A 23,908-nucleotide genomic window follows, 5' to 3' on the forward strand; every position below is an offset into this window, starting at 1 on the left:
CCTGGAATCAGAGCTGCAATGAGGACCAGTATCCTTCAAACAGGATAAGTTCCTGACACTGCCTTGCAAACAACCACATTTTCCTAATTACCACAGAAACTATCGTTTTCATCTTTTTAAACCTGGCCAAACAATTATGAATTGTTTTCTTTATAAATGCAATAAAATTTCATCATTTTATTCTGTACTTCTGCCAGAGTTTGACAGCCACAGATCTAAAGAATCTTAGTGGAAAGCAATACACAGAAATAGCCACTCCATTTAACTGCTGCTGATCAAAACGTCACACCAATTACTGTGATATTTGACAGATATGACAGTAAATGATATTCTCTCTATGCCTGCCCCTAGTTAGCCAAATCAAACACCTTTTTGCAAACTGTCCACAAAGTGGCTATTATCATCATGTTGTTGGGTTTTTTTCAACATTTTTTCTGCATGTAGGACCACATCCACTTTGGAAACTGGTGCTCTTGAAAACAGGATTCCATACAAAACCATGATCAATAAAAAACTATGTATTGATTTGCTTTTTAATCCAGAAAAATCGGTACAGTTGGTTAGGGTTTTTATCTTTCCATTAGCCACTGTGAAGATGATTTTAAATTGAGCGCAGAGGCCAAAAGACTTTTTCTGAGGCCAATCTGCATTTAGCTTTAGTGCCACAGACAGCCGTTCAGAAAAAAACCGAATCGATACATTTGTAATGACCGCTTAGATTACTGCTTAAGCAGCTGCAGAAAGTCAAGTCAGCAATTATTTTTGAGGATATGTGACAGATTTTCTAATATCCTGACAGTTACACACACTTGTTTCCAAAGGATATAATCCCAGTTGCCTTCTTACAGTCACACTGGACTTCTGCTTCTTTTTTAATTGGGTGACCCTCTATTCTTTTGTGGGTTACCACGGGCAGGTTTGACCTGTAGCAATCAGAGCAGATGGACTGGTGCCAGCAACTGCTCAGACAGTCAGACAAGATGAAGATACCACAGTAGTTTATGATTAAAAGGTAATTTAGTTAGAATTGCTAAGCATGCCCTAGTGTTTGTCTCCTGGTTGTCGGTGCCTGTGTGTACGCGTGGAAAAGGAGAGGTATGAATGACTACTTCTAACCCTGTCTCTAGCCAGATTAGTTTGCAGTAGAGACAGGAAACGAGCCTGAAGTATGAGGCATTCAAACCTGTCCTCTTACGAAAGAGCAGACCTGCAGACCCCGCGCCAACGCCGGGCTACTGAGCGCTCCTGCCAGCAACTCACCTTGCTGAATTTTCGTCACCAGCTGGTGACGGGCGAGAATCCTGCTGGTCCTGTAGGGAGGGCGGCGGGCGGGCGGATCGCAGAGCCAGAAGAGCTCCTGACCCTCGGGGGACACCGCGTTCAGGTAGAAGCAGGCGGTGCCCGCGGCCCGGGGCACCTGCTTCAGCATCGCCGCTGCCCTCGGCTCGTCCCGGCCGGGATCAGGGCAAGGAAAGCAGGGAGGCTCTAAGCCCCAGGGAGCTGCGAGGAGCGAGCGCTTTAAACGAAGAAGGAGTGCCAAGAGCTACTACAGCTCGGGATTCCGGCTCTCTCCCACATGATCCGCGCGGGCCAATCGCTCCCAGTGCAGCCTGTGGAAGGGAGCCTGCGGAGCGGGACAGACAGCCTGCCCCAGCCCGGCACACAGCCCCAGCCCCAGCCCGGCACACAGCCCCAGTCAGTCCCAGCCCCAGCTTGTCCCAGTCCGGCACAGCCTGTCCCAGTCCCGCACAGCCTGTCCCAGCCCCAGCCTGTCCCAGTCCCACACAGCCTGTCCCAGTCCCGCACAGCCTGTCCCAGCCCCAGCCTGTCCCAGCCCCGCACAGTCTATCCCAGTCCCGCACAGTCTATCCCAGTCCCGCACAGCCTGTCCCAGCCCCAGCCTGTCCCAGCCCCGCACAGTCTATCCCAGCCCCGCACAGTCTATCCCAGCCCCGCACAGTCTATCCCAGTCCCGCACAATCTGTCCCAGTCCCACACAGTCTGTCCCAGCCCCGCACAGTCTATCCCAGTCCCGCACAGCCTGTCCCAGTCCCGCACAGTCCGTCCCAGCCCCAACTCGTCCCAGCCCCGCATAGCCTGTCCCACCCCGCACAGTCTATCCCAGTCCCGCACAGTCTGTCCCAGTCCCAGCCCCAGCCCGTCCCAGTCCCACACAGTCTATCCCAGTCCCGCACAGCCTGTCCCAGTCCCGCACAGCCTGTCCCAGTCCCGCACAGCCTGTCCCAGTCCCAGCCTGCCCTGGCAGCCCCTCGCCTGGCGGACTTTACCCAGCACGGAGGGGCTGCACTGGGCCACTTCAGAAAGCAAGGAAATAGTTGAAGACGCTCGAGAATGTGTGTTTTAGAGTACGCAGGGCTGCCGAAAACCTTTTTCTCCTCTGCTCTACGCTGCCCAGAGGTTGACTCATCTCTGGACACGATGCCCTCTCTTACTTTTCTAAAAATCATACCCCTGTTTGCCAAGAAAAAGTCCGTTTACAGAAGGGCTGTCTGAATCTCCAAAACCACATGGTACAAGGAGCACTGGAACAAGCGAAGCCCTTGGGATGAAAAAAATTCAACAACACCTAGCAGCAGTCACTCAGCAATAAACAAAACCCAAGAGTCCCTAACATTAATGCTACCAAGAACTGCACTCAGCCTGAAGAGGGAAAGGGCATGGAGAGGTTCTCTCTTATTCAGGTTCCTTGCCATAACATCTTTTTTTGTTGTTGGCTTTTTTTCAACAGACAGAGGGGCATGTGTCTTCATTCTATCTCATATATCAACCACTGAGTTAACAGAAGATGCTATTTCTTTGATTAATCATACAGACACAGAACATTGCCATTTTTTATCAGCAGGTGGGAAGCAAATATGAGTGAAAATATATTAAAATGCCCTGCTAGTAAAATATATTTTCATTATATTTTAAAATAGCAATATTTTGGATTAATACACCCTAGTGTGTGCTGATTTCTAAGAATCATGGGAAATGAGTGATTTCTAATCATAGCTCAGGAATGATGCTACCACCTCCATACCCCTTCCCATGAGACCAGTGTCAAGCTGGGACCTGGCAGCTGACAGCACTGTTGGAATGGCTGCAAGCCCCAGACAGAAGGGGCTCAACCCATGGCAGATCTTGACCTCCTGAAACTCTACCTGGACATCTACCTGTGGTGATGTTATTGTCTGTGTCCTGTTCTTCAGCCTTGAGGCCAACAGTATCTCACAACATGCCATGGTACAGTGGAGGTCTCCTACCACTCCCCACCTCACAGATGCTGACCAGGGCAGGGCCATGAGGTGGCACGGCTTGGGACCCACCTCTTCACAGAGGACAGGACAGATATAGTCACCTAAATGTGAGAGGTGGAAGGACAGCTCTTTTTCACAATTTTTAATTAAAATTTTGCTCCATGCAGACCATCTTAGGGCACGGTTTTACTGCGATGCAATCTGCTCTCATTACACCTCATGAATTTTATTCCTCATCAATGTGAGACTTCTGCAGTGCCATAAAATGGAGAATTATAATTCTGGGTACTAGAAATTTAAAATGAATGTTGTAGACTGGAAGCCTCCATTACCTGTTATTACCATTAACAGCACCTGAAAGTGCTGTACATGCTGCTTTTTGCTCCAGGCATGGCTGCATGGTTTTCCTTGTCTGAGACTCTAAGCAGAGGTTTCAAACTCAGGAGCAGACATGGCACCACTACCATCTGTAGTCCCAAACAGGGCTGGGCACTGGCTGACAGGCAGTAGGACTGACAATTCTCTCTGTTTTGCTGCTCAAAGAGGGGCAGGATTGCTTCACAGGTGTGAGCAGAGAGAGCCTGAAAAGCAGGGAAGAGACGTCTCCCATTCCTTCCCCAGCTTGCCAAGTCAGTGTGTCAGTCACTCTGCTGCCATCTTTTCAGGAATAAATATCCCAGAGGCTCCCAAACATCAATGACAAGCACAGTGTTTATCCGAAGAGGCATTACCTCTGTGCAGGGAAATTCTTATTTCATTAATATGGAGTTCTTTGATCTAATTCTATCTAAAAAACACTATTCCTAATGTAAAGCAAGTATTAACATTTAATACCACTCTGCTTAAATATTCAGAAGGGTTTCTTTTTCTGTTGGAAAATGCATTTACTTTTTCAGCTAATGGGATTCTGCATTCAAAGTCTAGGAAGCCGTAATGCTTCAAAAGCCAGTCCAAAGAAACAAAAACCATGGCAAGAGCCTAAGTAAGGTGTATATACTAGTGAACAAGTCCACTAAGGGCTCAGCAAGCCCACATATATGCTCGTAACAGATAGCAGAGTACCAGCCTCAGTGTCCCTGTGGCTGCCCATCCTTCCCATGCCCCCACCAGAGGGTAAGGCAACAGGGCAGAGCTACCCTGCCAGCTTCCCAGCAGCTCATCTCAGAGGTCACAAAGGACAGAATAAGAAGTCTCTGTTGCAGAATGATGACTTTCCTCCCAGACACGAGAGTCCAGAGACAACTTCAGAGCCGGAGGGTTGCCCCAGGCTTGGTGCTGACTAGTGCTGCCTGTGCTGAGGCTGAATTCTTTGGCTTCAGTCCAGTACTCACATAGTAGTCAAATAAAACAAGAAACAACAAGAGTTAGCTGGTCTTGTGGTGTGTGTTTGAAAGCTCCTGTGCTTGAAGTTGTGCATGGTGAAAGAAAGAAATAGCCCTCCTTGCATACTTTTAAAAATACTGTATCCTTGTTTGGTGATTGCCTTGATACTCACTGTTTATTTTCAAAAATGTGTCATTCAGATGAGGAAACCCCTTTGTCCATCAAACTCTCAGATAAGAAGTACTACAGAAGTCTAAGTTGTTATATAACAGCACTAACTAATATTTCAGTCTCAGTCTACAGACTATTTCTGGAATAGTTAATAGAGTAACACTGAACTTCATGCTAATGCATCTCATAAAAGCACTTCGAAATAAAAGCTTCCTTGTGCATTTTACAAGGACTATGAGGCAGCTCCAGCATACACCTGAAATCGCTGCCAGTCTTGCAGAAGCCCAGCCCATGAGATGAAAACCAAACCCCAAGCTCCCATGTTGTGACTAATCCATGAAGGAAAGGAGATTCCTTCATAAAACCATGTCTGGAATTAGTGTTGGTTTTGGTGGGTTTTTTTTTGGTGGTTTTTTTGTTCTTTTTTTTATAAAACAAATCAGAAACGTCCACACTGATATCTATAGTGTAATAACCACGTCACATTTAACATGACAGTCAGTGACTTGATGGATACTGAAATACTCTGGGATACAAGGAATCTTTAGTTAAAGGCTTATTCATACAGCACAGTGCTTCTGATGTCTGCATGGACTTAGTATAACTGGCAAAGTCAGCTCAGGGAGTCATACTCTGTATTCATTCACAGGCAGAACTGCAACACTTCATTTCTGTTAATTTATTTTTATGTCTCTCTGCCACCTTTTCTCCCTGAAATAGCATTTGGTGTGAGAAAGAAGGAGTGAACTATTGGCTGGAAAAATCACCCCAGGGCTGCCCGAAGATCCTGCAGTATCTCAAGCAGTACTGGAGATCTGCTTCCATTTCACTGCGAGTGGGGTGCTGACATCAGCTGGAGAAAACAACCCAATGTACTGTAGAAATGCTAAAATACATTTGAAGACAAACGATCTACTTATGACTGGCTTTTCTGGGCAAGATAACAGTGTGAGTTTCTACACGCCACCTTGGCCTTAGAATATTACTTCATGAGGCAGTGCTACAGTGGGGTAGTTGAGGATAAATTGAAATGAACAGAACTTTCACATTTGTATTGCTATAAATAAAGAAATAAATAAATAAATAATAAATATATATATAAAAAACAGGAGTGCTGATTTACATCTTAGAATGCACGCCTCGCAGTGAACTGTGAAATAGGTCTGTGATGTACCTGGCACAGAGTTCTCCAGGCTTGGATTGAACCTGCTGTTCTTACACAGTAATCAGCCACTTGATCTTCCCAAAGTGACCCATTTCCCTTTTATTGTTAGCTGAACTTATCTCGTTATTTCACATCTAATATTTAATGGCAACTTGACAGCCTCTCTTCATTAGAAAGCACTGGGTCTGTGAGAACAAAACAGCTTCCTATCCAGTGGAGGAGCACATTTGCTATTAACATTAGTGACATGTAGTTAGAAGAAGCAGGAAACTCTTGTTTTCAAGTCACAGAAGAAAAAAAAATACTCAGGCATTTGCTTTCAACTTTCTGATCTTTGGACTCCCTTCTATAATTCTGCAGGTACAAGAATAGCCCAGTTTGCTGGATTATGGCCTAACTCCAATACCTTATATATGCAATATATTCTGGATACTGAAGTCCTATCCACATATCCCTATCCTATCCACACATCCTATATTTCTTGCCTGTCTCTGCCTTTACAGATACCTGCACAGCAGCTCATAGCTAAGTACAGGCAGTTTCTCCTTTCTCAAATTCAAGAAGAAAGAAAATTCACATGCAGGGAACCAAAAGCTGCGTTTAAGATGAAGCTGTCACTTACTTCATGTGTTTTGAATGCTATCTCTGGGACCAGGACTTTTAAAAGCAGAAGATCATTGCCTGCTGTTTAGGAAAAATGTCTTATGTTTGAACACAGACATTTGTTTGAGAGTTGTTTTCTGGGATTACTACAGGCTGCAATCTCTTTCATCCAGGTCATGAAACAGCAGGGACTCTAGAGCAGCCAGAAAGGTTTCCCTCTGGCTCAGTGGCACTTTGACTTTCTTTCTGAGGTGGTGCTGGGGCGCCAAGGATCTGCAGCTCATTTGGGGCTGCCAGGAATCAGACTGGGGCAAAAGGAAAATAGTTTATGTGATATTTCTGCACCATCAGGAAATGAGATGGAGATAGCTAATAGCCACATGGAATTACAACAGAGGATTGTTTCACTGGAGAGCCCACTACTGCTGTGTTCTGGAGGAAAGTCAGCTGCTGTGTCAACTGTCTGATAGTGAGTTGTAAAAATGAACACTAATACACAGGACCTCTTATGCATGAGAGACGGGCTTATACACACCCTTGAAGATAAAATTCAAACCAGGAAATGAGGCTTCTGAATAGTACATTGGATCTTTTTCTTCTCTTCCAGTGTCCCTCTTCCAGCATCAGGGGACTATCCATTTGCATTTTAAGACCCATGTGTTCAATGGATAGTAATGCTACATAAAATACCTCCTGATTACTAGAACATCAGTGGTCTGGCCACAGCACAGAAGCAGAGGACTAGAAATTATGTGCAGGAGTGCAGCAGTAGTACATTTAGAGAAAAAAAGGATGGTGGGAGGTGACTGACCAGCCACCCAGACAAACTTATGGGAATAAGGACACATGCAAAAGCCAGGAAAATGGCGGTAAAGGCAAGAAAGTGTGATTCATCTCATCAATTCTCCTGTGGAGGTGCTCAGGATGTTAAATAAGCAAAATTAATAGTAACTGATTTGATAAACTCTCCTCCAAGATCCTCTACCAAACAATCATAAAGAACCTCAGCTATGACAGATAAAAAGGAAAAGGCCACTTGTGGTTTAATGACTGCTTAAAGACAGGAAACAAAAGTAGTAATAAATAATCAATGTTCACAATGGGATTAGGTTCCCGGAGGATTCACACAGACATTAGTGTTGGAACCTGTTTTGTCCACTATCCATACATGGTTTTTATAATGACTGAATAATGAGTTGGCTAAATAAAGGATGATACCGAATTAGTCTGACAGCCAAAACAGAAATTGATTGTAAACACTGAAGGTGTTTACTACAGTATTGACTGAGAAGGCCTTAAAATTTTAGCTTTTGGGGGCTGATAAATATATGGGACAAAAAACATCTTAAAGATAACACAGTGCACAGTTATGAGACTTAATGGAGCTGCTATCACTAAGGAAACAGATCTTGGATAGGATTATGAAAATCCAATACAAGTGCTCAGTAGGAAAAAAACAAAAGCAAAGTGGATTTTAAAACTTTTTGGAAAAGTAATTCAGTGCAAACCAACAAACATGGTTATGCTATTAGAAATGTCTGCCCACCATTTGGTAATTAAGAGGTCTTTTCTCACAGTGGATAAAGTTGGGAACAGTAAGAGGCTGTAGGTTCATAATGAATGAACATAAAGTTCTCCATATATGCATAGCTGACCCCTGGAAGCCATTGTTAGAGAATACTGTGGTTGCCAGAAGTTAGCAGAATTCAAAAAAGGATAAAATCCCTGGAAGAAAAATTCAGCAAGGGCCATTAAGCACAAAATTCCAGCTTGTGGCTCAGGACCTCCTTGAACCATGTGAATGCAGGTAGGATATACAAGATGTACAAAATCACTATATGCCTATCCCAACATTGTATTTTTCCAAAATAAAGCTGCATCTGCCCACTGGCCAACACATGGTACTGCGTTGGTGTGACCTGTGGCCACCCCACTGGGGCTGTTCTGAGCAGGAGTGGCCAGTCTGTATCCTCACCTGAGCTAACCAGATGTACCACTCCACAGCCTATGTAAATGTGGGCTCCTAACAGCACTGCTAGTGCATAAATGCAGCAAAATAACTGCTCCTGTGGTCTGTGGCTGCAGACTATGGAATGACAGTATTTCCCTGGGCACAGCCTCTCCGTCACATTTGCTGCTGAAGTGTAAGTTGCTGGTCTGTTGGCCACAATGTCAGGCTCAGAGGATGTGACCTCTCTGTCCCTTCTGCTCTCCCACGGGCTTAGTAGGGACCAGGAGCTCCTGGATGGTTGGTAATATCATTGGAAGGGGTCAGCTGTTTCATCCAGTGCCTGACTGCTAATTTAGGCATTATGGTTTCACTCCTGTCCAGTTTTTAAACATTTTTCTTCAGTCAAACCACACCAGCATATGAATAGATACTCCATTGGCCTTAGCTGAACTCTTCACAAGCCAGGAATAGTCAGCATCCCTCACTGTGTAAAGTCCCTAAAGACAGTGGTTCTCAACAGTAAATTAAGGAAAAAAACACAACAGTTGGGTAATAGAGTTCAAAAGAGAGGAAGACATTTCAGGTGGCAGACCTCCTCTGCTGAAGTATTTGATGAGTATTATGACAGAAATGAGCTAAAAGTAGTTTCCATGCCCTTAGTGCAACTCCATCTGCTGAATCTATACACAAGTTCCTAAAACTAAACTCAAGGGAACTCTGTAAATATATTTACGTAGTGGTGGGTTTACACACAACCTAATCTCAAAGTGTTTGGATAACACACTGATAAGGTAAGGAAGTGTTTAGATAAACTTAGTTTCTTATAGTTATCCAAATACATTGTAAATCCCCACACAGCCTACTGCTGTCACTCAGTCACAGACAAATATTCCTATCTGAGCTGAAGGTTCATGCCTTTGCAGACTTCAGGTAAGGGCTTTGCTATTTATTTTCTTTTCAACAGGACTCCAGTACTATCATGATCTAGTGGGCAAGAGATGAAATTTTCAGGTTTTGATCTGGTTTTGACAGAAGGTTTTATCCCCTCTCTCTGTCCTAGAGAGCCAATGCCAAAGATAGATTTTGTAAACGTTTTTAAAAAGCAACAAGGCAGAACAGAATGATTCTTGGCAACACTGTTTCAAATACAGCAGCAGGGGACTGGTGTCTGGGAACATTAAATTCTCCAGGCTCCTTGAAATCAATGAATACTTGTTGCATGATTTCAGTCTCTGGCCCAGTAAGGCAGACAGACACGATGGCAAGGGCACAGGGCTAGCTGGCAGTGACTTGCAGGCAGACTTGAGGGAAGTTGTATAACCTGTCTCTGTACACCAGTTTCCCGACAGATAACAGTAATCTTTGCCTTTCTTAATTATTTTGGTACCTATACGTAAAAAAATAAAAAGGAAATACAATTTTGTAGGAAGATTAATTTTCCTTACAAGCAATATCAGTCCACTAGAAGCAGGCTAAAATCTAACTGCATGAGCTAAGGAGAAAATAAATACCCTTTAAAATGGTCTTACACCTGTAGTGGATTCCTTCAGATGAGACACTTACTGCCTAAACTTGCAGAATGCCAGACATTTCCCAATGTGCTATTAAATGCATGTTGTCAGATCTTATCAATTCTGTGTAACAAGGATGTAGGGTTGTGCATGTGGCTCTGCAGAGTGATGCACACTAACCAACAAGCTGAGTCTGAACTCTAGGTCTTGCTCAAGCCTTGCACAGAGGGAAGTACTCTGTAGGATACATATAAAGTATTTTGTTCACAGAAAGTTGGAATTCCTCTTTATTTATTCCACAGTCCCCAAGCCATCACCACCAGGACAGCTGCTAGGTACAGCAAAGCCATCCCTTTGCCGGTTACTCTTCCTGGAAACTCAGGAAAGCTGGGGCTTTGGTTGATGTATGGGGGAAATTTAGGTTATTCTGGGGTGGCAGCTGCTCCTGGAGAGGGATGTCTTCCACAGAGGCTGGTGACCTGTTCTGCCTCTCCCACCTCCCTAACGAAGCAAAGTGAATTAAGGCTTGTGGCAGCCACTGTCCCTGGTGCAGTGTGGGGACATCTGGCCTCACACGTGGCAGTTCTGTGCTGTTGCTGTGAGGGCGAGCGGGGGCATTGAATACAGCACAGAACTGAGGTCTGTCCCCATGGTGTCCGGGTATGAGCCTGTCCAAGCCCTGCAGAATAGGGTGCACATGGCATTTTCTTCCCTTCCCTGGGTCACCAGAACCAGAACAATGGCCCAGTACAAAAAACATCATGGATGAGCAGAGAATCTGGTCATCGTCCCAGCTTTAAGGCTGAGTCACCACCTCACAGCAAGTATGACCAACACACCTGCACACTTGTCTGACTGCACAGGATCAGCTATACTGGTGTCAGATTAGCAACCTCACAAATAAAGAAGCCAAGGGAATATGAGACATGCATGGATTGCTTATTCCTCACCCAAAGCTAGAATTTAGCATAACCCACAGCAAGTGTTCTGCATAGCCCTGTCTGTTTGGAGCACAAAGCATGATGCTTATAGCTTTTAATCTCAAATTATTTCTTCATATCATAAAATTTAGGAACATATGTTGCATATATGTTTTTTTCCTTTTTTTTTTTAATTAACAAAAAAATAAAAAGCCCAAACAAATCCCCACAATAATTCTTGGCAGAACATCCACAATAAAACAGTAGAGGGACAGTTTACAATATTGATATTTATGAGCTGGACAATCCCTGGGCAGGATTTTCTGTCTTCTAGAAACCAACTGCTCTATGAAAATTTAAGCATTTCATTTTTAGACTCCATATTTCCTCCATACTTCTTCTCATTCACATTTTGCACTGTGCTAAATACACACCACAGAGCTGACGTGTCTCACTGGATAAAGCTGCAGGTGGTTGTTTTTTTTTTTATAGAGTGAAACCCACCAAACAGCAGGAGAAACAGAGAGGAAAGGACTTCCCAGAGGTCCCTTTCCAGCCAGCATGCTGCTCCTTCTGAAAAAGGACAGGCAGCCTGCAGCTCTCTTTCCCCATAGCTTGCCTTTGGAGAATGCTTTCAATGTACAGGAAGGGCCAAAAAAAGGCTGGAACCTGTAGCAATGCAGGCAAGATGAACTATTTTCCAGCAAATATTCTTTCCTTCTCCTCCAGACCCCAATACAGGTGTATTTCCCTTCTCCCCTCTCTAGCTCACACACTCCCTTGCACACCCACCTCCAGCAGCCACTTACCAAGACTTTTCCTCTGCTGATTCCCCCTCTGCTCAAAATAGGCACACCAAGAGAGTTGGTTGATAAGTTCCATTCCAGTTGTGAATTTCTTTTTACTCTCTCAATTACAAAGTGATGAAAATAGGGCCGTCTACCCTCATGTTTATCCTGGCATCCTATCACACCCTTCTCACAGGCTTTCTTCCTGTCCCACTGTCTGAATACACAGCTCTGTTTCAAATCAACCTCATGGTGTTCCTCATTTGTTGTTGTCTACTTAAGGTGTTGCTCCATGTTTATGGAATGTAGTTTTACTGGAAAAATTCCTCGGCCAAAAACTTCAAAAGGAACTACTCATCTTGGGTCTATTTTCCATGACACTTAAAAAGCTCTGACTTTCTGGGAAGATTGGTTTCCTCTGTCTGGACATAAGACCTCTTTGAAGTATCTCAAATTGGGCAACAAAATATTGCAAAACTGAAATTGCACCTGACCTGTGAAGAAGGTTGGTCCTGTTTATGTTTGCCAATTTATTTTTGCCTCTTGTTTCATCAGATTTTGACAGGTGAGTGCTGTTCTTAGCTATAAGGACATGAAATTTAGGCAAAACTGAGTCCTGAAAGAAGTTTCCTATTCATGCTGCAGTGGAGATCTTTTACTCCAGGACAGAATTAATTGTATACACTGAAAGTGCTCAGGATTTGCATGAATGTAGCTGAGACCAGAATTGTCTTTAAAGTATTTTGTGTGTACTCTCTTCTTGGGTTGCAAAAGAATGAAGCAGAGATTCATGTATTTCAGTCTTCATTTCTTCTCCTTTTATGTCCTGGGGAGCTTATGACAAATAATATACTCACTGGTTCCTAATATGTTACCAAACATAATAGGTTGGATGATAAATTAAAACCAAATGGATTTCCATATGTCTTGCTTTCAAGCCACTAGCAAGCCTGTATTGCTTTAAAAATAAAATTTGTTCCCACTCTGCTCAGATTAGTGGCACTTCACTTTCCTCAGACTAGTGACATGGAGGCAACTCTGACCATGACACCTGGGAATGACATGAAAATAACTTTTTAAAATAGCAATTGTGATGTGAGGGATTACACGTCTGCAGAACATTTCAAATGGGAAACAGTTGGTGTGTCTCACAAGCTTAGGTGTAGCTCAGCTAGGAAGTCACATCATAAACCTCCCATTTACTTTGCTCCTAATTGGCAGCCCCGTTAACAACATCAGCAAAGAACTATTTACTGAAACCAGGAAGCTAAGAGGTCATACCATAAACTTGTCATGTTGTTATACTCTTTCCTAGGCATTCACTAGCAGCTGCTGTGAAAAACAGGACACCTGTGCCTGAAGAACTTTTGTGCTGACTGAGGACACAGTAAAATAAATACTCATACATCAAATAACTACCTACTAGTTTGAACAGTGAACCTCAAAATGCACTTTAAGACATGTATTATGAATTCTGCATGGCTGTTGCCCCTGTTGCTTAGCTAAACCTGTAAGGGTTCACAAGTAAAACCACATAGCTTTTATTACAGTGAATTCAGAATGTCTTCTAAAGATGCACAATTCACAATCTGCCTCCCCAAAATAAACTGGAAATGAAGAAATACATTTATGCAAGGCTCAGGTACACTGGCAGGTTACTGTCAGAACATGTACCTTTAAATGCATGTACAAGTGCCACTGAAGTCTCAGGTGCCTCATCAGCTCCATGTCCTGATTTGCTGATTTGAGCAGGTACCTTAAAATGAAGCCAGAGATGTTATGAGCATCAATCTCTAAAATTAAACTTCTGCACTGCTAGTGGCTCACTGATTTCCATATCAAAGGCACTTAGGTGGCAGCTGAAGAGATGGCTTTTCCCAGTCTGTCACCGCAAGCAGGTCTTTGGTGCTGTCACTTGGCTAGGATTATGGCAAGAAATAAGCACCACCGTAGGGCAATTCATTCCCCTTGTCTCACACATCTGTTTCAGGATGACAGGACTGGCTTTCAGAGGTACCTATTTCTGTCTTGACTGTAAAGGACCTGGTGTGACTAGCTCAATCCTTTTAGAAGGCATCCCCACTAGACTCACTGCTTTCAAGTCAGGGCAGATGCTTTTCACTTTTCACTCATTTATAACATGAATCAAGACTGTATGAATAGAGCATAAAATGGAGTCTGCATTCTGAAGACTAAAATAAGTCTGAGTGGAAAAGGAATGAGTATTTCTTTTCTCAAGGATTTCTGTCAGTTGGTACAACTTAGTTGAGTTGGCTGCTACATTTCCATTTTGGGATCCAACCTTAATCTGGACTTCAAGTTGAAGTTATGCTCCCACAGGGCTGACAGGTACATCAGTGGCTGTGTCACACAACTTGGAAAGCCAGAGAAATGCCAACATGAATTCACACTATCATTGGCAAGCCAAATCTAAGGATGCTGTCCTTGGGAGAGGAGCCTCTACTATTTCACTAGCAGGGTCTGCACCGAGAACGGCTGAAAAATGTTATGTGCTAAGAAACCCAGGAAAGAATTAAATGTCAACTTCTTCCTACTGATTACTTCCTACTTATGTTATTGCTGAGTGTTTCATCCCTGCAATTGTGAACATGTATGTTTAAGTCAGGCATCTACTGGCAAAACAGAGATGAGACTTCCGGTGTAAAACAATGCCCTCTATTAAAGAAGTAAGCCATCAAAAAAGGGCATCTATAAATAGAAAGGGTTGTAAAAACAAATAGGGGAAAGCATCTGTTTTGCAACATCTTTGCACAATTTGCAGTAGCTAAATCTGGAGGCTATTAATGACCTGTTTATTTTCCAAAATTTCAGTAAAATGCCTTGGCAAAAACTTAATCTGTCTCTGGAGAATATCTTACTTCCTTCCATATGTTGCCCGATCTGTCACAGCAATAAACTTCTTCCCAGTTTCAAGATCCCTAATGATTGCACCAACTGATGCTTTCCATAAAAGAAGAGATAATGGTTCCAGCCTTCTACATGTCATGATTCTTCCTTAAGAGAAAGCAACACAAAGGAGTACAAAAGTAAGTGCCCTGTGTTACAGCCTCTATTGTGACCTAGAATCCAGAGATTAAAACAGTTCCTACCTACAATTCGTCCCAGCTGTTTTATAATCCCTCTGAATTTGATAGTTTCTTTAAAATGCTGCCATACCATGATTAATATATATGCCTTGGCTTTGTAAACCCTTGTCCTGCTGTCCTTGTTTTTTAGGGTGCCTTCCAAAGAAACAGCTTAGGCCTTTTAGTAACTATGCGTGTTTATGGTTTTGTATAAAACAAACCAGATGTTTCACAGTCAATTTTATTTAGTGGTGTCTTGTCTAACCTAGATTCTGAAATGTATTTGTCCTCTATTTGAATCAGATTAGGTATAGTATCTTCTGTTTTATTGTATGTTGGAAATATGGATGTTCTGGTACCTTCCTCTTTCTGGTGAACTCACACATCCAACCATACTGATTTAATAGATTATCTTCTTAAAAAGAATCTACTGTTGGTTTAGAAGTTAAATATAACAAAACAGACTAGTCCACATGATTCGAACATTTAATAATTTAAATTTATACTCCATTTAAATGCTCTGCTGAATTCAGACCATAATCAAATTATCAGGTTTATCCTGAAACAAAAGCACTTGCAGCTCTTAGGGACAGACAGAGAGCACAAATGTAATTACAAAATACTCATCTGCCAAGCTGATATAAAAGTATATGTTTCTGATTCTCTGTTGACTAATGTTTCTTTAAGTTTCTTTGTGTTCAGGAATGATGGAGTGGGTCAAGTCAGGATGATAAAAGCCATCCTTACATCAGAATTCAGAGTGTTTCTGCAGAATTTAGAGAAGTTTTTTATTTTCCTCACAGTGACTGGTAGGAAAACAAATGATCCAGTTCTTTAGCTGATAATGAAGCTGTAAAAGTTTCTTCCCAGGAAAGAAACTGGGCAAGCTCCAAACACCTCACCATGTGGCAGAAATTCACGTAGAGGCTCAGTGTATGTATGTTTGGTTATGCACCTTAAGGGTGATTATTTGCAATTTGAATTTTCACTGTGTCTTTTTAGTATTGCAATTTCCAAGTTTATTCAAAGGAAGCTGGTGGACTCAATGCTGCCATGGGGCTTGAAAATTCTCAACTGAGAAAAATAAGGAAGATATGGTAAGAGTAAGTGAATTAATAAATAATGCAGAAAAGAGGAATCAGTGGTCATTTTTGCCTTCCTGTGATATCAGAAATACAGTGATGTTGAATAAATCTTTCAACCTACAAATTAATGTTTAACAATTGAAGAGAAATGTGTGCTACATACTGGTTTTATTTGCAAGTACATGATCTGAGTCACTAGTTATACTGTTACCCAGCAGTCCACCACACATAATTTTTCTTTAACTATGGACTCCTCTAGAAGCAGCCTATATTGTATAATTAATTTCTGCTACTTTGTTTAGTGAGCTATCTGAATATGAACATTTACCTCCTCTCAGACAGTGACTTCCAAAAATGGAAGTGGTACCGGCCTTTGCTGAAAATCCTCACTTCACCACATCAATACAGTCACCCCTGTGACTGGGGCAGGGGCCAGGAGCAAAGGATTTAACCCAGTGGAACTGGAATGAGGAGCCTTGAGCCTCCAAAACTCACAGCTAGCATGGCAGCAGCTGGCTGGGGGCCACACATATGAAGCAAGCCCTTGGGGAGCATTGGTGAGCAGGGTGTGGCACAGCAGTGTGCAGGGAGGGTGCTGAGGCAGTGCCAGCCCAACCAGGGAGCAGTGGTGTCCACTGGCAGAAAGCCACGGCCTCGCTCAGCTCCACACCTGGCACGGCTGGCACAGCTGCTCTGGCAGGAACACGCTGCCACCCAGGTGCCACCTGCAGTGTGAGCCCTGCTCTCCTTGACAGGAGTGGGGGGTACCTGTGAGCACAGCTGTGGGAGGGTTCCCAGGTGGAGGAAATTCTCTGCTTAATGACAGGATGGGGGGATCAACAGCTCACCTGAGGTGTATCTACACCTATGCCCACAACATGGGCAACAAGCAAGAGTGGCTGGGAGCCATTGTGGAGCAGGAAAATGATGACATAGTTGCCATTACAGAGATGTGGGGATGATTCAAACACCTGGAGTGCTGCAGTGAGTAGCTACAGACTCTTCAGAAATGACAGGTGAGGAACGAGTGTTGGTGGGATAGCTTGGTAGGTTAGAGAGAGTTTTGATTATCCAGAGCTTGATGACAGTGATGATTGGGTTGAGTGTGCATGGGTAAGAATCAGGGGGAAGGCCAAGAAGGCAGACATCCTTGTGGGAGTCTGCTGTAGACCACCCAAACAGGATGAAGAGTCCGAGAAAATATTCTGTAAGCAGCTGAGAAAAGTCTCACTATCACTTGTCCTTGTTCTCATGGGGGACTTCTGCTCACCAGACATCTGGAAACAAAAGAATATGGCACTTGCCATTATTAAACTTCAAATATTTGGTGATTGCCCAGCCCTCTATCAAGATATCTTTGCAGGGCCTCTCTGCCTTTGAGGAAGCCAACAGCTCCTCCCAGTTTAGTATCATCAGCAAACATAGTATACCTTCAAGTTCTGCATCCAAGGTGATTATGAAGATATTGAAGAACACTGGCCTCTTTTACTGGATGCAGGGAGAAACACAGTGACAAAGGATAAGGCTGCAGTATTAATGCCATCTTTGCCTCAGGTATTAAATAGCAAGACCAGTTGTTCATGGGATGCTCAATTCCCTAAGCTGAAAGACTGGGACAGGGAGCAGAATAAAGCCCTCATAATCCCAGGGGAAATGGTCAGCAACCTGCTATACCACTTAGATACACACAAGTCTATGGGACTGGATAGTATCCACACAAAAGTACTGAAGGAGCTGGCAAAAGTTCTCACTGATCCACTTTCCATCATTTACCAGCACCTCTGGCTAACTGGGCAGGTCCCAGTTGACTGGAGATTAGCCAATGTGACACCCATTTAACAGAATGGTCAGAAGGAGAATCCAGGGAACTGTCAGCCTGACCTCAGTGCCAGGGAAGGTCATGGAACAGACTGTCTTGAGTGCTGTTACGTGGCACGTGCAGGATAACCAGGGGATCAGGCCCAGCCAGAATGGGTTTATGAAAGGCAGGTTCTACTTGACCAGCCTGATCTCCTTCTGTAACAAGGTGACCCACTTAGTGGATGAGGGAAAGGCTGTGGATGCTGTCTGGCTGGACTTCAGAAAAGCCTTTCAAACGTTTTCCCACGGCATTCTTCTGGAAACACTGGCTGCTTATGGCTTGGATAAATACACTCTTTGCTGGATAAAAAAACTGGCTGGATGTCTGGCCCCAGAGAGTGGTTGAGAATGGAGTTACATCCAGCTGCTGGCCAGACACCAGTGGTGTTCTCCACAGCTTAGTACTGGGGACAGTTCTTCATAATATTTTTACTGACAATCTGAACTAGGGGGTTGAGTGCACCCTCAATCAGTTTGCAGGTGAGGCCAAGCTGGGCAGGAGGGTTGATCTGCTGGATGACAGGAAGGCTCTACAGAGGGATTTGGACAGGCTGGATTGAACGGCTGAGGCCAATTGTGTGAGGTTCAACAAGAAGTGCAGTGTCCTACACTTGGGTCACAACAACCCCAGGCAGTGCTACAGGCTGGGGCAGAGTGGCTGGGAAGATGCCTGGTGAAAAAGGACCTGGGGGTGCTGGCAAACAGCAGCTGAACATGATCCAGGATATGCCCAGGTGGCCAAGAAGGCCATTGTCATCCTGGCCTGGATCAGCAGTGGTGTGGGCAGCAGGAGCAGGGCAGTGACCGTCCCCCTGTGCTGGGCACTGCTGAGGCCACAGCTCCAATCCTGTGCTCAGTTCTGGGCCCCTCACTGCAAGAAAGACATTGAGGGGCTGGAGCGTGTCCAGAGAAGGGCAACGGAGCTGGGGAAGGGTCTGGAACACAAGTCCTGTGAGGAGCAGCTGAGGGAGCTGGGGGTGTTTAGCCTGGGGAAATGGAGGCTCAGGGGAGACCTTACCACTCTAGAACAGCCTGAAAGGAGACTGTAGTGAGGTAGGAATTGGACCCTTCTCCCAAGTGACAGGACAAGAGGGAACAGCCTCAAACTGCACTAAGGGAGTTGTAGATTGGATATTGGGAAAAAATTCTTCACTAATAGGGTTGTTAGGCATGAGGCTGCCTAGGGAAGTAGTGGAGTCACCATCCCTGGAGGTATTAAAAAGCTGTGTTGGTGTGGCATTGAGGGACATGATTTAGTGGTAGACTTGGCAGTTCTGGGTTAATGCTTGGACTTGATGATCATAAAGGTCTTTTCTAGTCTAAATGATCTATGATTTTATTTATAATTTAAAACATTTATTGAACCAAGGCAAGCTTTTGGGAGTATTTTTAAACACTACTTCCTAAATTTCAAGAGTATCATATGCATAAGGAAATTACAATATTTGAATGTTACTCATGACTCTTTACTTCTGTGCCTTGAGATAGATGGTTACATTTTTGTTTCTGAAGTAACATTTGCAACTTGGGATTGTAGCAAAATATTTGCTAAAAAAGAGTGCGAGTAGTTCACAGACTTGTCAGAATCCATCTGTTTATGTCTATTAATGGTGCATTCCCAGCTGTGGTCTTTCTAATGTAATAAATAAAAAGTTTCTTTCTTACTATAAATCCAATGGCTGAAATCTCCTTGTAAAAATGATTGATTTCAATAAAAACCCATGCCTTTGTTAAAGACACCTCTTAAAATGAGCAAGACCATGAGATGCCATTCGCATATCATTTCAGCAACCATCTGCCACATAAACGACTCAGTCTCAAATAATTTACTACAGCATTTTTCTGGCTAAGCCATGAAAGAGCATGCCATCCAGATCAGGATGAGGGGGACAGGGATGGGAAAAAAGAGGCGTATTTAGCAGAGGAATGAGAGGCACATCCAAAATAATCTAAAGGCTGGGACAAATGCTTAGGTCCTCACTCCTTCATGCAATGAATCCAACACAAATTTACACAGCTATGCAACACACTTTCGAGAAGACCAAGCTATGAACCAATGCAGGAGGTCCCTTAATCTTTAGGAACCTCTTTTTGTAATGCTATGTGTAATTATTTTTGGTATTTTGACTGAGAGAAGATATATTTCTAACTTTGGTTTTGATTTACATCTTTCACCATTCTCTTAAGGTATCCGTTTCTGGAACTGGCAGCTACCCTACATTTCTTCATTAATTGCAGCAACAGAAGACCATATACAAAGACATTACAAACTAATTTTTGCTCAAATTCAGACAGACCTACACATGATCTAATGTACATTTGAACTATGCTACTGTTCTGAGGCAATAATCTTTTAAATTCTTTCTGTAACAAAACCAATACTCCAGTTTTGTGGCTGTCTTTTAAAGTGGTTCTGTATTAAATGACCTATGAAGGTTCAGTGCCCTTCTGCGTCATCATGGCCTGGAAAACCAGTCTTCCCCAGAAAACATTCCTTGGTTTATTGAAGCACCAGTGGCATTTATTTAGCACAGGCAACAGAAGAAATTAATTATCCCCACATTATTTTACATCCATGACAAGTAAAATCTGTGAATTATTTATAAAATTATGCAAGCTATTTTGAAGTTAATGAACTTATCTTGCTGCTAAAGAAATATAGTTTAGACTGCCTTTTGCTACGTGCAAGTTGTAAGTCACAGTGTTTTGAAATAGATTATGAATCAAATTCTTACAGCTTAAAGAAAAACATCATTTATAAGTTTCAGTGCCTCCTCTTCCACTGTCCCACAACATGTTACTGTATCTGTAACAATGATTTCTGTAAAAAAGGATTTTCTGTACACTTACTGTTCAACAGCAACAAAGAAAAAAATAATACCTCTATGAAATGATCCGTTGAAATGCAACTCACTCTGGTGATTACATACAGCAGAGTATGTTTAGTTTCAATCACCATGCTAGCTCATGGTCACCATAAGAAATCATCTTATTCTTTAATTCTCATAAACTTTGTTCTACTTCTACATTGCTAGGTGTCCGGCTACAAAAGCTCAGGAAATAAGGCTACTGGGTGGCACTCTATCCTTGAGGACAGACAATGCCTTGAATACTGCACTACCTTAATAAAACCAGCTGTTGTGTCTAATACCGAGTGACGCAGACCTGTACACACACTAATTGACATTACTGTACGTAAATTACTGCCCTCTACTGGAATGACAGGCAGAGTGGATTGTTTTGTAAAGTAATTAAATTGACTGTTGAAGTCTGGTGTTTTATGGAACCAAGTGCCATGAATTCCGGGTCTTCCCAATCCCTTCTGGGAGCATAGCTGCTGTTTGCAGCACCCATCTCTGTGCGCATTCAGCCTTTGATTATTTGCAGTCCAAAGTGCACCAGGTTGGTCTGATTGTAAAAATATTTTCTTTTTTTTTAACTGTAAACAGGATGTGCAAAGGAGCTACAGAAATCCACTCTTCTTGTGAATGCTCTAATGTCAGTCAAGGAAACTTCTACACTGTCATATTTTTAAGCCTGTAATAATAAAAAGAAAATATTACAAATTCTTAATTAATTGAAAATAATATTCCCAAATTCTAAATTTTCAAGAATCACAAGACAGGCATCACTTCTTTATAATCATGAGGTTAGCTTGAAACTGACATTTTACAAAATGTTTTTTTCTTGGCTTTTCATATTTTGAAGTTCACATTTTCTTTTTAAATTTGCTATGCAAATGTGCTTAAGTAGAAGTGAAAGCTGGGTTTCTCAATGAATTGTTTCTCAAGAAGATGATTTTTAAAGGAGTTATGATTTATAGAAGCACCAGATTTGACCATGGTATGACAGAAAAACCAAAGAAATAAGTAAGAGAGAAACAGAACATCTGTCTCTCAAGAAATCCAAGAAGTACAAAAGATAAGAAGACAAAAGTGAGTCCAAGCACTACTATGAAACAAGGCTAATGCCTGGAAAGAATTGCAGAAAATGAAGTTGTTAAGGCATCAAAGTTCTTGGAATCCCTAGAAATATGACAACATGGGACATTTTGAAGGGTTTTTTTCATTAAAGCAAAAAGCAATAAGACAAAATTCAGAATTGGGACTTCATGATTCCCAAAATTAAACACCACATCCTACTGTAGCTGGGAAAGCAAAAGAATGACAGCCCAGTCTCCAGTGCCTTCCTAAGTCCAGAAATTTCACATGTTTTGGAATTAGCTGGCCAGCCACCAATAGACTATTGATGTTCACTAAGCAGCTGAAAGATTATTGTGTATATAAATGTTCCACATAATGTTCTAGCATAAGTATTATTATAAATAAAGACACTTTATGGGGATATGGAAGCAGCCTATAGCATTACAATCATATGAATAAATACAAAAACACCTAGTAGGAAATAACTGGGAAGAAACATTATTTAATATGCAATGACTGATCTAAAGAAGCAATCTTGGAATGAAAATCATCATCACTGTTTAATGTCAGACAAAGACATTAACTATGTTTATCAGTCTGTAAGCTCCTATATATCTTAGAAAAATATGAGCACCAATAAACACATCTATCTAAATGTACAGGAACTTAAACAATGTTGTGTTACATTTACTGCTTCAGGAAAAGTAGCACTATGAATTTTTTCCAACATTTGGACTGCAAACATAAGGATAAGTACAATGCTTACAGGAATACTCCATATAGTCACAGTGTGGAGAACTGAGAAGGTATCATCCTTCTTCTTGTCACATAGAAGCATCTGCAGGTGGAATGAACTGAGACCATGTATATGTGCAGATAATAAAGGAGAAATATTTGTTTACTGAGAACTGAAAGAACCTTGTGAATGCTCAGGGAACCACAAAAGCCAGTAGAAAAAACCCAAAGAAACCAAACCAAAACCCAAACCAAACAAAACCAAACTAACCAAACAACTGTACTATAAAAAGAACTGACACCATAACTTTCTAGGAAAAGAAAGTGTATTTTCTAAAGATTAATGTGTCACTGACATCTGTGAACAGCCAAGCTCCTTAAAGAGGAAGACCTGTCAAGACTATTTTTTAAAGCTGTCAAATAGAAACTGAGTGATTCAAACGGTATCCAGTTCTATTGCCAACACTGATTCCTCATTTTATCAGCTGAGATTTGTATCTCTTACTGTCAGGAAATTAAGTATTCAAAATCGAATTTATTTTAGGAAAATAATCCCTGATAAAATTCTCTCTGATGGAAGCAGTACACATTCAAATGCAAAATCTATGTATTAAATGTAAAACCAGAAGATGAGTGTTGTTGTCACCCTAGGAATCTCTGCTACTTCTCCATGATCACTCCAAATATTACATGGCAAATTGCAGCAGAGCCTTGGGAATGAGTATGAGAAAAACACATCTTTCTCTGGACTTTGAGACAGTGGGGAGTCCTCCATCACCCCTCCTTCACAGTCTCATGCTGATACAGAAATACTTGGCAGGTCAAGCATATTGGTATTTTTGTAATTGTACTTCTGGAATTAACTTCTTGTTGCTGAGGGTCATGAGAGCCTGGCAGCAGCAGAACTAACAATGGTGGTATTTTGCCACCACTGCCCCCTTCACTGGCCTTGAAGGAGTGCCTGGGGAAGGAGATGGAACTTACAGGATACTGACATAATCCATAAAACATAGGTGCAAAGAAAGGCTCTTCATACTTTAATTAAACTAATCTAAAACCCTTCCTCACATTAATAGAGAATGGATGGAAAAATTAATTTAATTTATGAGATCAATGACTATTTTTTGGCTAGTACATTTTCTTTAGGATTGAGAGCAGAAAATTTCCTGGCATGCCTGGCCAAATGAATCACTCATAAGTCACTTTCTTTCTTCCCTAAAGCACTCCATCACGAATAAAGAATGTCTTTCATAACTTTTCTCCTTGACAAAGGACAGTCTTTTCCCATTGATGGGGCTGGGTTAGGGAGGAATTTACACATACACATCTTATCAACATACATGAGAATCAGTATCTTGTACTCTCCAGTGCACTGGTGGGGACACAGACTGCAACATCTCTACTTTGCTTTCTAAAAATGTTATGTTCATGATTTTAAAATAGAACATAAAAGTATGCCCACCAAATACCACATTTTTCACATATGCATCTCCCACACTCCTTAATAAAAACTGACCTTGCAAAATT

General features: G+C 42.3%; 1 protein-coding gene across 3 annotated transcripts in view; it reads right to left on the bottom strand.

Moving 5' to 3' along the window:
- STARD13 (StAR related lipid transfer domain containing 13) overlaps positions 1 to 23,908 on the bottom strand; it is a 239,075-nt gene that overhangs the window by 109,475 nt on the left and 105,692 nt on the right. Inside the window, exon 1 of one of the 3 annotated variants that reach the window (XM_062514703.1) lies at positions 1,261 to 1,429. The exons of the other annotated variants lie outside the window; for them this stretch is intronic. Within the exon in view, the coding sequence (XP_062370687.1) occupies positions 1,261 to 1,429 (169 nt within the window). Of the gene's footprint in view, positions 1 to 1,260; positions 1,430 to 23,908 lie in introns of those variants that run through there. 3 annotated transcript variants of the gene reach the window in all.

Source organism: Cinclus cinclus, chromosome 2 (assembly GCF_963662255.1).
Source record: "Cinclus cinclus chromosome 2, bCinCin1.1, whole genome shotgun sequence".
Taxonomy (NCBI): domain Eukaryota; kingdom Metazoa; phylum Chordata; class Aves; order Passeriformes; family Cinclidae; genus Cinclus; species Cinclus cinclus.